The sequence below is a fragment of the Anas platyrhynchos genome, chromosome 14 (assembly GCF_047663525.1).
Source record: "Anas platyrhynchos isolate ZD024472 breed Pekin duck chromosome 14, IASCAAS_PekinDuck_T2T, whole genome shotgun sequence".
Classification (NCBI taxonomy): domain Eukaryota; kingdom Metazoa; phylum Chordata; class Aves; order Anseriformes; family Anatidae; genus Anas; species Anas platyrhynchos.
The window spans coordinates 9,699,247-9,713,297 of NC_092600.1; the positions used below are offsets into that span (position 1 = coordinate 9,699,247).

At 45.3% G+C, this 14,051-nt stretch overlaps 1 protein-coding gene across 4 annotated transcripts in view; it reads left to right on the forward strand.

Moving 5' to 3' along the window:
• NSD1 (nuclear receptor binding SET domain protein 1) overlaps positions 1-14,051 on the forward strand; it is a 60,779-nt gene that overhangs the window by 37,221 nt on the left and 9,507 nt on the right. For all 4 annotated transcript variants that reach the window (XM_038186558.2, XM_038186556.2, XM_027468618.3 and 1 more), the window contains exons 14-22: positions 438-617; positions 983-1,139; positions 1,426-1,631; positions 2,206-2,318; positions 5,012-5,281; positions 6,587-6,703; positions 7,345-7,486; positions 7,966-8,072; positions 11,185-11,389. In XM_038186558.2, coding sequence (XP_038042486.2) covers positions 438-617; positions 983-1,139; positions 1,426-1,631; positions 2,206-2,318; positions 5,012-5,281; positions 6,587-6,703; positions 7,345-7,486; positions 7,966-8,072; positions 11,185-11,389 — 1,497 coding nt within the window. The remainder of the gene's footprint in view (positions 1-437; positions 618-982; positions 1,140-1,425; positions 1,632-2,205; positions 2,319-5,011; positions 5,282-6,586; positions 6,704-7,344; positions 7,487-7,965; positions 8,073-11,184; positions 11,390-14,051) is intronic.

Consider the following 14,051-nt stretch of genomic DNA (forward strand, 5'->3'; position numbering starts at 1 on the left):
AATCTGATAAAGTGGAAGGGCAAGTGTTGATGTTTTCAGAAGCTATGGGGATTGGTTTCATTACATTCAGTTAAGTACTTGGAACACCCACTCTGTAATTAGTGTCTGAGCTGATTTACTAATTATTTGTGTATGATAGGAAGCAGTCCTAGTCTGTGAACTCTTGAACTGTTTCTGCGTATCGTGCAGGAGGCTTTTCACCTCTAAATAATATGATTTTCTACTACATTATATAAAAATAGATCTGTATTTGTATATATATTTCATTTTACTCATTTTTGATGGTCTGTAGAAATTAAAAGCCAATCTCCATTTCCAAAAATCACCTATGGTTGCTTGTTTTGAGCTCAAATATCAATACGGGCTAATTTGGGGAGGAAATGAAAGCTCAGTTCCCTTTAGAGATTCACCATGTTTCTGCTACGTTCTGATGGCAGGCCGCCTGATGCGCTGCGTGCGGTGCCCGGTAGCGTACCACTCCAATGACTTCTGCCTCGCTGCTGGCTCCGTGGTCCTCGCCTCCAACAGCATCATCTGCCCCAACCACTTCACTGCACGGAGGGGCTGCCGCAACCATGAGCACGTCAACGTCAGCTGGTGCTTTGTCTGCTCGGAAGGTGAGATGGTGTCCACTGGGTGCCCTGCTGTCGAGTGGTGCCCTGACATAAATGACAAAAGAGCAACAAAAGTGCTGTGGGAGATCATTATAGCAGGCAGAAGCTTTGCCTGTGCAGAGGGTGCTGGTGAGAACTGCATAGAACAGGCTGCCTTCCTATACGTCCCCATTTAAGTCCAAATTCAGGCTAGGACTTTTTCAGGATCCTTAGAAGGGTTCTTTGTGCAGCACAGGTAGGGCGTGAGCTGTTGAAAAGGGTTTGCAGAAGAGCATCGTGCCCTTCTTCCAGCAGTTTCTGTCTAGAATTGTGTAGTCCAGGGCTTCTGCACAGTGACTTTGATAAATTCCTCCTCCTTTTCTTCGCAGGGGGCAGCCTTTTATGCTGCGAGTCGTGCCCAGCTGCGTTTCACCGTGAGTGTCTAAACATTGAGATGCCAGAGGGAAGCTGGTATTGTAACGATTGCAAGGCAGGCAAAAAGCCACACTACAAGGAAGTAGTCTGGGTGAAAGTTGGGCGCTACAGGTAGGTGAAGGTAGAACAGACTTGTCCCTATCCCCTCTTCATGCAGTGATCATGGTGACTGAGGGGAGAAGCTGCTTGTCTCTGCAGGGTACAGTGCAGCAGTCTCTGACTTTTTTGCATGCATGTAGCAGCTGAAGTGCATGCCTTCTTCCTCTAGTAGCCTCTTCTCCCCCGAGCCTTGCTGGTAGCCCTGTTTTTTTTCCCGTGTCTCTATGAAGTGACATGCTTCTGAGGCCATGGGAGGTGGACAAGTCAGAGGTTTTGGATGCCTTTTCCTCTGTTTTAGGTGGTGGCCAGCTGAGATTTGCCATCCCAGGACAATTCCTGTCAACATCCAGAAAATGAAACATGACATCGGCGAGTTCCCTGTGCTGTTCTTCGGCTCCAAGGATTACCTGTGGACCCACCAGGCTCGTGTGTTCCCGTACATGGAAGGAGACGTCAGCAGCAAAGACAAGATGGGGAAGGGCGTGGATGGCATATACAAGAAAGGTAATTTGTCTTCATCCAGGGAGGTCTGTGTTCTGTTCCTCTTCGTTCCTGTTTGGAGAAATGATCTTCTTGTAACAAAGAAAAATACCATTTTAGACCAAAAGCTGAATTAAATTTGCGGAATGAGCTGTATCTATCATCATGTACACCTAGAACTTCTGTGGGTCTCCGCTCACAGAGAGGGCACAAGGGTGTGTGGATTTTGAATGTTCTCTAGCTCTGATGTAGCTCCTCTTTCTGAGGAAGCTGCTGCTCTGTCAGCTTCCCTGTGTCTACTACAGTCACTGTCTGTGTATAAAAGTGCATTTGAGAGTTAGGAATTGAAGCTGCCTGACAGCTCTTCCCCAAAACACTCAAAGCTAGCTGACAGCTTGGATGCTGCTTTATCCACAGGCACTGTAACTCCTGTGACTGCCCTGCTGCATTGTCCTGTTCCCCCTGCGACCCTCTGCCTCTGAAAGTATTCTGCCAGGGAGGTTTGCCTGGGGAGCTGTGTGTGCTGGGTGGATCCTGGCAGCCCTCCTCTGTGTGAGCAGGGGGAATTCCTCATAACACACACTGTTATTTCACATAGCTCTTCACGAAGCTGCGGTAAGATTTGAAGAACTGAAGGCACAGAAGGAACTGAGACAGCTTCAGGAAGACAAAAAGAATGACAAGAAACCTCCTCCCTACAAACACATCAAGGTGAGGGCAAGTGAGGGGGGGCAGGTGCAGAAGAGAAGTCCCAAGCTGTTGGTACAGGTGATTTCCAGGTATACAGAAACATTTCTACTGTTTGGGCATCTGGCTACATTTGAAGGTTACTTTGGTCCCCTTGGCATCTTCAGCCATCCTCCACAGAAACAATTCATGTATCTGCAGAGCTGTGTGCAAGCTGAACAGCAGTGATAGAGGTACTCTGCTTTACTGGAACAGATCTGGCCCTCTCCGTGCTGTTCTGTGGCAGCTGTGTGGTGTGAGAGCAGTGTCCCTTCCTTGGGGACTTAAAGGAGAGCGCTGGTACCATCCAGCACGCTCAAATTCTGCGTGGTACTGGTGGCAAGGCAGGCCTCCAAGGTGGTTTGGGATAGAAGATGGTCAGGGTACAGTGGAGCAGAGGGGAGGGTGGTAACCCGCAGTGGAGTGTGACAGTATCTTTGTTTCATCTCTGCTATTGTGGGGTGTTTTTTTTTTTTGGTGGTGGTTTTGGTTCTTTTTGTTTTCTCTTTATCAGTTAAACGGAAACACTAGAACAGATATGTGCTGGAACATCATCCTTTTTGCTGCGTTTTGGGGACATCCAGGTTTAGGGGTGTTTTTTGAGGTAGAAATGGAGCACCAATTTTTTCAAGGAATTCCTACAGGATGGAGGCGATTTGAGAGGAGAGCTAGGGCCAGGCAGGTATATGTGATGGGGCGTGGGCCAGAGTGATCCGAAACCTAGTGACTCAGGGACTGTGTTCCTCTTTTTCATTGCTTCCTTCTGCTACTTCCCTTTTTTACGTGGCAAACTACGAAAGCTTAATTGATTGCTGGCACTTCTTGTTTACAGCTAGACTTTTGAGGCAGACAGGTATGTACTGCGTGAGTGTGCTGTGCAGTGTAAAGAACACAGCTGAATGCTGTGGCAGCAGCACGGGCCAGGCACCTCCAGTGGAAGAAATTAGTTTCTCATTCTAGGTATTTTTAAAGCCTGTCTCTGACTGCAAAACAAAGGAATTTTGGAAAATGTCTTGAGCCTTTGAAATACACTTTTTATGTACCTAATAATGGTTACAGTCACTAGCCGTGGTAGATCTTTGGAGATCTGTGTGCAAGCTGTTTCTGTGAAAGCAAAGGAGACACTTGGCCAGTTCAAGGAATTCTTGGGCAAAGGCTTGAGGATGGAATGGATAAAGCTGGCTGTGTCTGCTTCTTTGCTTGACCTTCTAAGGAGTTCAGCCCCTCAAGGTCTATCCCAAGGAGTGGTAGTGCAAGAGACTGCCCCCAAAATACATTTGGGATCCTTCATCACACCAGGATTAGGACTGTGGCTAGTCCAAGAATTTTGCCCTGTTCTGGAGCTGGTTCCCTACCAACAGTGCCTTGGTGATTAGGGCCATGCCTGCTGGCTGTGCGTGCATGCTGAGGGGCTGATCTTGCTCAGACACTTGTAGTTTAGAGCAGCAAACTAGTATTCTTCCATCTTCCCTCTGGTGGACAGTCCTAATCTTGTGACTCTTTGTTGAAGTGGTGAGCTAACAGTTTAAGTAAGTGTTGGGAAGCAGCAGAGAAGAACATAAAAGCAACAAGGTGAGAGATGGGAGGCAATACTAGGAGAAAGAGAGTGTAGGAGGAGGAGGGGGGACACTGTTAAGAGATTAATCTGAGGGTTCTGCAAGGTTTGCTTTTAAAATTAGAGGGTAAGAGCTTGGCCTGCCTATGGTAGGCTGCCAGTGCAGAAACTGCTGTGTGAGTGGGACTTGAGAAAGTGTGGGAGGGGGAGGGCCGGAATAGTTTTGCTGAACAATCTCCATGTTCTGGGAGAGGAAAGGGACCCGATGGTGTTGCTCGCCTGGGCAAAGAACAGCAAGGAGCTTTTCTTCAGTGTGTCTCCAAAGTCCTGACTCTCTGTTGCCTGCCTTTCAGTGTTCGCTGCCTTTAACCAAAACCAAAGGACCCTGCTCGTGCCAAAGACAAGCCAGTCGCTTCTCCACCTGGTGCTGCACTCTGCTTCCTTCAGGAGCGGTTTTTAGAGAGCTCCTTGGCTTAACTCTGAGCTCCTGTTTGGGCCTTCCAACCCCAACCCTTGTCTGTTTTTTCTTTGATTTACATCTGCAGGAAAGTTAGGGAGCTAACTGCTTGTGGCCTGGTGCGTAGGTAGAGCCTCTGTACTCTGTCACGGGCATGCCAGCCTGGTTCTCCTAGTGACAGCTGAGAGCACAGAACAGCTTGAAGGTAACAGATTCAAAAAATAGGGCTATAAGAACAAAATACAGAGAAGGACCTGACACTCAGAGACTGGAGAAGGTGCTGCTACACCCAGAAAGTGTTCGGTGTCGGTCACTGGTATATTGTGTACCCAGCTAGAGCGCTGGGACATCTGGGCTGGATTTGGTGACAACGGTGATGGGAGGGGGACATTTTTCAACCTCTCCCCACTCTGGGGATGCAGAACACACACGGTACCAGGTGGTGCTAATGGGGGACCTGCATCCTCCTTAGCTCTTCCCTCTAAACATTCACTTCTTGAAGTAGTGTGCACAGAAAAAAAAACAAACATATGTGCCTGTGTGTGTGTCCTACCCCTCGGTGTAACTTGCACTGCAGCCTGTCGGCTCGTGGGCAAAGGTTGAGCACAGAAGCGTGTGTTGTGATGGCCTTTCTTAATTAGCTAACATCCTCCTTGTGCATTCAAGGTGAACCGGCCGGTGGGTAAGGTGCAGATCTTCACTGCAGACCTGTCTGAGATACCACGGTGCAACTGTAAGCCAACAGACGAAAACCCCTGCGGCCTGGACTCTGAATGCATCAATCGCATGTTGCTCTACGAGTGCCACCCCCTGGTCTGCCCCGCAGGGGAGCGTTGTCAGAACCAGTGCTTCTCTAAGCGGCAGTATCCCGAGGTACAAATTTTCCGCACTCTGGCACGAGGCTGGGGCTTGCAAGCCAAAACAGACATCAGAAAGGTACGTGCTCTGCTGCTGCATGCAGCTTTCTCTTGCCACTTCTCTCTTGCTCAGTGTCAGTTTTAATAGATTTGAAAAATTGTCTTCTGTAATTTGAAAGACTTTGTTGCTATAAAATGCTGTTCAGGAAAGAAATGGATTAATTTTTTACTATCCTACAAGCATGTTTTGGCTCAGCTAACTAAGAAAATGGTTCATGTTAATTTCCCACAGGATAAGAAAGATGATTGCATAATCTGTCTGTAAGGATGGTGGATGTTATGAATATACCAGAATGCTGACCTAAAAACTACTCAGAATTTTCGGGTGGGGAACAGTGATTACACCCATGCCCCCAGTTCTTGAATAGCAAGGCTCTTGTAGTATAAGTCTTGTATCACAAACTGAGACCAAGTCTTGGCACTTACAAAAGAGTAATGTCTCAGAGATGGCTATAATTATTGTGGAAAGTAGTATCTGCATGCAGCTAAAGCACTTGTATGCATATTTTAAATCCCAAGAGTAATTATTCTGTGTACACACATCCATGCTGAATGAAGAAGGAAGAGCTTTCCAGCAAAGAGAACCCCAAAGCTAAGAAAGAGTGAAGTGACACAGAGGGCCATAGACAGCATAGTAGGAGAAGAATGTTTGAAAAAGGAGTAGAAGAGATAACAGGTGGTCAGGGAAGGCTTGATATCTGTGGGAAAAATGCAAGTCTGTCCTGTTTAGGCTTTGCTGCCTGCTGTGCTGTAGGTTAGAGGGTCTCTTTGCCATTTCATGCACCTTATATTTCACTTTTAACAGACAGTCTGGAAAAAGCAAAGCTCAATTATTTAATGGAGGCACCTGTTGGCACCAATGGAGCAGAGCTGAGGTTCCCTGTAATGGTCTTTGTAGTACTTAGTGCAGGTGAACACCACAGATTTACTGCAGGAGCAGGTGCCCTGGGTGTTTCATTCTCAGCGTGGTTGGTCCCCCAAAGGATGTTGTTCCAGCTGGAACGCAGTTATGCAGTGCCTTGAGCTTTGCAGAAGAGAACTATGCTTGTGATTTACTTCATGCTGTCCCTGAGTGTTATTTCTGTCTATAGTTGTTGTTGCTTTATTTAATTTATTTCAGGTTACTTGTTTCTGTGTGTAAAATGGATTTGTAATTCAGGGCTCTTATTGAAACCGTAGGTCAAACCGACTGCAAAGCACAGAGGAAGATTATGAAAAAAAATTCCAGAAAGGAAACGGGAACTAAGTTTTAGCACAAAGATGGATGTCCCTCCATCTCAGAGGGAATTTGTCATATCTTATCAGCCTGTTTTCTCTGTGGCAGGGTGAATTTGTTAATGAGTATGTTGGGGAGCTAATCGATGAAGAGGAGTGCCGAGCCCGAATCCGCTATGCTCAGGAGCACGACATCACCAATTTCTACATGTTGACACTGGATAAGGTATGTGGAAGGAGCTTCTCTTGTCAGAAGCCTAGCCAGAAGTAAAATGATTGCAAGGTAGGCATGATAGTGCTCTTCTCCAGCAAGTAAAAAGGTGCTAAGAGACACTGATGAGCTGGTCTGCATTTCCACTTGTGGAAATGAAGACTGAAAGAATGGACATAATGTGCCGTGGAGAAGTTTCAGATTGGACCTTAAGATCAGGAGCAAAGTATGAACCAGCTTCCTTGGTGTTTATTCAGCCCTGACATTACAGAGAGTGCTAACTTCCCAGCAAGCAGTGGTAGTGCTTTCATGGCTGTTCAGGAGGCTGTGCCCCTTTTAAGATGATGATGATATTGGGCAGGAGTCTGTATCGCTGCATGTTCTGCCAGGTCTGATCAGAGACATCAGTGTGGAAACTGATCAGCCATCTGTTGATTGTCCAGGCAACAGAGCGACTGCCACCTGCACTTAACACTTGGTTAAAACCTGTTTGCATACTCAGGTGCTTTGCAAGATGTCCTGATGTCCAGAGACCAGATGTCTTGGGTGTTGCGCTTGTCACTACTGAAAAAGACTTCATTGGCACACCGGTACCTCTGCTGCAATGGCTTGAGTGGGCTGTGGCAGTTATTAAACGTGCTTTTTTGCAATTCCAGGATCGAATCATTGACGCTGGCCCAAAGGGCAATTACGCTCGGTTCATGAACCACTGCTGCCAGCCAAACTGTGAGACTCAGAAATGGTGTGTGAATGGTGATACTCGGGTTGGGCTCTTCGCAATTGTAAATATCAAAGCTGGTAAGGAACCCCATTCTGTCAGTACCTGCAGTTAAAAGCTTGGGAACCTTTCTGTAAGGAAAGGAGGGGAGAGGAGGGTATGTAGCTCACTTGGGGAGATGCTTAATTTTTCTGTTTCCACACTTAATTTTTCTAATTTCACATCAGCTACAACATCAGCACTGCCATTGTGGAACATAAACATCCATGCTATAAATGGAGGTCCATAGATTTAATTTATAGGACCAAGAAATGGAACTAAGCATCCTAAAGTATGGGACAGAATGCCCTTTTTGGCTGTAGGATATTGTAGGAGAGTGAGGTTAATTCTCAATTCACACAAATCGATGTGGAGAAGAATATTTGGTACCCTTCTGTAGTTGGGACAGTCGTTTATGTTGTTTTATTTCAAAAGTGCTTTTACTCCAGCAGTAGCAATAAGGCATTCTGCCACAGAGTTTGTTACAACTTCTTTGGGTTTTAATCTGCTTTTGTGCCAGGGACTGAGCTGACTTTCAACTACAATCTGGAATGTTTGGGAAATGGAAAGACAGTTTGCAAATGTGGTGCTCCAAATTGCAGTGGCTTCCTAGGAGTGCGGCCAAAGGTATGATGCCTCCCTTAAGCTTTTGTTCTTCCAAATGACCTTTTTGCATAGATGTGGTGCATTTGTTGCAGAGATTTTGGGAAGGGTAGTCCACTTTCAGCATGGTCGTGAGAACACTGCTTGAACTGAGATGAATGTTGAAATTACTGTTCTGGGAGTGCAGATCTGGGGTCTGAATTTGCTGAAGAGGTGCTCCAACCGAAGAGTAAATAAAAGTGTTCTTTTTTTCAGAATTTTTTGTTTGTTATCATGGCAATTTCAGTCATGCTAGAGCAGCAAAAGATAGACACAGGAAAGAGTTCTGTTGGATGACCAGGAAACCTCTGCTCAGCCCATTTCCCTACATGAAGGCCTGAGTAAATTGTGAGAACGCATGGGAGGCCAGCAAACTCACATTCCTTTAGCTCCAAGTTCCTTTAGAGCTAGAAGGCTTCTGCATCACTATCTTTAATTAGAATGCTATGAGCAAGTTCCCAGATTTTGAATTCTCTTGTTTAAGTGATTCAAGTGTACATATCAGACAGGAATAATACATTTGACACGTCTGTAGTAGAAAAATCACTACATTTGAGAACTCACTGACTTCAGAGAGCTGTGTTTTGTAACTGCAGTGTCGCAGTAACAGGAATTGATTTCTGATACCTTCTTGTGAGCTGGTTCTCACTGGGAAAAGGAAATAACAGAAGCATTTGGCCCAGTTCCCAGCTGTCACCAGCTAAATCTGTCTCAGCTGTTGGTTTGTTTCAAGAGCTTCACCAAATCAGTCTGTAATCCTTCTGCTCTGGCATGTCGATACCGGCAGCTTACCCACAGTTAAGGGTTAAAAGCTTCAGCAGAATGGTTGTTAAGCCCTGGCAATACATAGGGTAGGTTTGCAAATTTCCCAGAGAGCTTAGTTCTGCAGACAAATTAACTTATGAAAAAATGATGTCTTCAGAGGTTGACAGATGAGTTGAATTATACATCTGGTGTGTTTAGTTCTTTTTTGGTTGTGATTTAAAGTTCAATTTCTTTTGTGCTGCTCCTGTGTTATACATGGCTTGACTACTGTCATTTTTGCCCTGAAGTTACAGGTTGCATGGTGGAAATCAGAGAAAGGTGCCCTTAAATTGGCATTAATGTTCCATTGTGGTGACTGAGGTGATTTCATCTTGATGAGGTGGGCTAGGAAACAATGCCCAAGCAAACAGTACCTTGGTGGTATTTTTTGTCTAATTCATCCAACAAAAGATGCATTTTTCAAGATTCCTGATGATACAGCAAGACAAAACTTCAATGATTATATACTCAAGTTAACAGTTAAGTGACTTTTCTAACTAGGAATTCAGAAGAACACTCTGGAGTCTGATGTACTGCAGTAGAAAAGTAAGAAATGCTAGAGTTGCTTAGATATTCAAATTAACTGTGAAACGTTTTCTTTGTTCTCCTTGTAATTAAGTGCTAGGTGGTGAGAATAGGTGAGATAGTTTAGGTATGGCCTTCGGACTGATTTGATTTCAGTCACCTGGGTGATTTCATTATCTGCATTTACAATGATAAGAAAGACCTGACCTGTCCCTACTGTTAGTGGAAATGATGGTATGAAATCAGAAATATCTGTATGTGAAGGGGAAGCAAACATCAAGGTATGTAACACCCTCATGACAGGGCTACTGGATAGTCCTGCAGAATTCTTAAATTGTAGCTCTGGAGACAAAGGTTCTAAAAAGACGTTGGTTTTATCTTGAGAGAAGGATGACAAAAATAGTGCCTAATGTTTATGAAGAATAAAGGCACGCAAAAACCACCTCACAGGCTCCGTCTCAGCATGCAGAGATGTTCTACATGCAGAACACGCGTTTGGACATAAAGAATAGGTGGAAAATGGGATAAAATTTAGCGTGTGTCAGTTTATATAAAATAAATTGGTAGTTCTTTGATACTGTCATTATCTGCAGGAACCTGAGTGTTTGGTACAATGGGAGGCTTATCCTGGGGAGGATCAGTGCAGGGGATTAGGAGGACCTGGCTTGAAAGGGTGTGGTGTGGGACATTGAAAGAAGAAGCCTTAGGCTAGGGAAAAGAGCATTTAGGCCGTTTAGATGTCAATCTTGGGACCGATTGTGGTTATTCCATTACTGCCTGTAATACAGATGTTGGAAGCACAGGAACTTAAGTGTACTGATAACACAAAGGTGTCTGGTGCCATCAGCATGGAGACAGTTGGGCAATTGCAAAGTACTGGAAATGGGCTGAAATTCAGTGATTCAGTGCTCCAGAGTATACCTGGAGGATAATAGAAACAAAGCTACAGTAAGGTCATCAATGGAAGTAATGTGGTGGAGAAGGAGCCGCGGTGGTGTTCAGCCCAGGACTGTGAGCTGCTGTTGCGAACAAGGAAATGCAGTCAGGGTGCTCTGTAATACTGAGAGGTATTCATGGCACTGTACGTGGCCCTGGGAGACATCACCCAGAGCAGTGTCTGTAGTTCTGTAACTTGTGTTTGGGAGAAATGAACTTGAGAGAGGCAGAAGAAAGCCGTTAGGAAGATTTGGGGTGAAGACTGGAAGTGTTGGCTTGTGAAGAGGAGGGAGAAGCCTGGTGGTTACTTCAGGGAGGGAGAGTGACATCTGTGGGAAGAGAACAGTGTTTACATGAAAACAGGTTGAAACTGATCATGAATAAACTCAGGCTGAAAATGATGATGGGGGTGAGAAACACTAGAAGTCCAGGGAGGCCTGGGGAGAGGTTCCTGTGAGGGTCAGAGTCATGGGGAGACAGACCCAACTGCACTGACAGAGGCATCTGTGAGAGGTGGCACGACCTCATGGCACCAGGCAGGCCTCGGCTCCTCACCCTGCTGTTGCTAATTGCACACACACGCTGCATGTTGAGCCGGGCTTTGGTGCAGGGATTCCGGACTCTTTCCTCAAAAATGAGAACGATTTACTTGAGTGAATTGGTTGCCAAATATTAAGAACCACCATAGAGGTACTTGATGTGCTCAGGTGTAGCTGGCAGTGGGATGTTTGATCACATCCCGCGGGGCAGTCACAGGGCTGGCAGTTTTCTGTGCTGAATCAGGAAGAGGAAGGATGTCGGGGGCTGTGTTAATGTGTTGTCTCCCCCGCAGAGCCAGCCCACCCTCACCGAGGAGAAGTCCAAGAAGATGAAGAGACGGCCGCAGATGAAGCGCAGGTCGCAGGCAGAGGTGATGAAGGAACGGGAGGACGAGTGCTTCAGCTGCGGGGACGGAGGGCAGCTGGTTTCTTGTAAGAAGCCAGGCTGCCCCAAAGTGTACCACGCCGACTGCCTCAACCTGACCAAGAGGCCTGCAGGTCAGTGCAGCCCAGCTGTGCTCTGCTGGGGGAGCAGGACAGGGCACGGGCTCCCAGGCACTGCTCTCTTCACAGCCTCTGCAAATAGGAGAGATTTTTCTCTCTTAAATAGGCCTCGTGGCCCACAAGGCATGGCCCTGCTTTGTGCCATGCTGTGGCTGCAGGCACGTTGGTTACTGAGCCATCCTTGGGGCCTGGCAGAGAGCAGGCCCAGCAAGAGTCAGTTCCTGCTGGCTTTCCAAAGCTGCAGACGACTGAGTGAAAAGAATGAGGAGGAGAAGCACTGGTGGAAAATGGCAGTTAAAGAAGAAGAATGTGCTGCATGTCTTAACTAGCCACCAGTCCTTTGTTAAGGAAGGAAACAGTATCAAAGAATCTCCTAGTTAGTGGTGAAATGAGGGCAAAAAAATAAAGTACAAAGTTAAAAAAAAAAAATCCCCAAAGTACTTGTAGTTGTGTATGGAGAAAGAAACAGGCAATCTGTATGAGTGGTAAAACGTTTTCTAGGTTGTTAGTAACTGAGGAGTAAGTAACATCTATTAGAGGAAAAGGCTTAAATTGCATATAAAAGTCTTACAGGAGTTGGTTGAGGGGAACGTTTCCTCTGTTCCAATAATTTTTGGTTACTGCAGAAGTTCATGGGACCTTCAATGAGTGTTTAGGTTTAACTGATACTCAGAAAGGGAAAAGTCTGACCTGAGTCTCGGTTAGCCTGACAAGGGATCAAGTACTGTAGAATTAAATGGTAAGAATATAACCAATGCCATATAAGTTTTTGAAGCAGAATACCTCAGCAAAACACTTAAGTAGGCTTGATGAAATTATAAATTCAGTTAATAAAGGGATTCGCATTGAAGTAATTGGTTTAGGGAGTTGTAGCACTTCTGATTTAATACTGTAAGCATCATCATTATTAGAAATCCTCTCTGAACACACCTGAGGCAGGCTGGAAGCGTGTAACCAGGTCTCTGAAGCCACCTGTCAGGAGAGTGGCTGCAGCAGGGCTTCTGCTGGAGCTCCGCAGGGAGTCAGAGCTCAGCATCCAACACCTTCAGCTGTGACTAACAGAACATACACAAGTGCTAGCAACATATTCTGCAGAAAGTGTGTGTGTGTTAAGTTTTGGGGAGAATTTTGTATTTATACAGAGTAGCTTGGGTTGAGCACTGAACAAATGTGATGTAAAAGCCTGCAAGGAGCACAGGTCCTTCCTGTGGAAACAATAACTGAGGGTGAGAGTGTCCTAAACATCACCTTTCTATTCTCATTTTTTGTGTGCTAAGACAGGACGTTCAAACATCCTGGCAGGCTTTCTCATGTGCTTTAGATTCTTCTTTATTGGAGGCTTTAGCATTTAGCCTGTTCTCTGGGTTTCCATTGGAAAAGCTTCTCCTAAGAGACTGAAGTGAAAAAACAATGGGTTGCCACCTCCCCGCTATCCGTTCTTCTGCATACTGGAGGACTCTTATCTCCTAAGTGCATTTCCAGATGAAATGAACAGCCTTTCCTTGCAGCTCTTATTTTTCTGAAAATTATTATTCTTGGTGTGTTCTGGAATGTGTCCCATTTCCCTTCGTATTTTTTTTTTTTGTTAACTCTGGTAACATGTATTTTTAACAGTATTGCAACTGAGATTGTGCTCAACTGACAGAACAGAATATTATTTTGTGCTTTACATAAAATTTGTCAGGAAATGAGATCCGACTTGCTTAGCAAAAATACCTTTATATTCAGTTTGTGGTTTGCCCTATCATCCTTGAGTCGTGTTGTCTTGATCTTCTTCACATATTTATTCTATTTCTTCCTCCTACAATCCTTCTTTGCCCTGCTCTTGCTTTACTTAATTGCACCTCTTTGGTACAAGAGCATTTGTCCGGTTTATCGATACCAAATGAATTCTGAGCCTGCCTAAGCAGATTCCTGCAGTTCCTTCCAGGACCGTGCAGATAACCATGAGGCTGTAAGAGTACTTGGTATTCTGCTTCCAGAAATGAAAATTAAAATATAAGCTAAATTAGACTCCTGAAGCACCTCATTTGAAAAGACTCCTAGCTTTGCCAGAAGACCACTAATAGCTGGTTTTGAGAACAATTTTCAGCCTTTTGTAACCCTTTTACCATTTTTATACGTAGGCAGTTATTTTCCTAGCTTGTTCCTTGGAATATATATACATATATACAGGACATCAAAGGTTTGTCTCTTTTATACTTCAAATATTTCTTCTGTCATGGGCATTGCTGTTAAGTAATTGGAATTTCCTGCTTGTTTGCATGTTACTAATGGTGCGATCCTGCTTCCAGGAGCTCCTCAGCTCTGGGCTGTCTCTGGAGAGACGGTTATTCATTAGCCTTTTTATCCTGTCAGAGACCATTAGAGTGGGTTTGATACGATTTACCCATCCTGAAACACACTGGCACTTTTTGACTGACTTTATTTTCCGTCTCTACAAGTGACCTCTTAAATAATTCCAGAATCTTTCCGCTGGTCAAAGTGAGTGTTCAGAGTGGCTGCTCTCCGCTCAGCAGCAGTGCACCACGAGAGCTCGCCCTGCCCTGCGGTGCGAAGGGGCTCAGTGCACACCGACGGGGAGCAGTGATATAACCCACGCTGCAGCACCACGAGCCTGAGACAGGGGAGAACACATGTAATTTTAAACAACCCT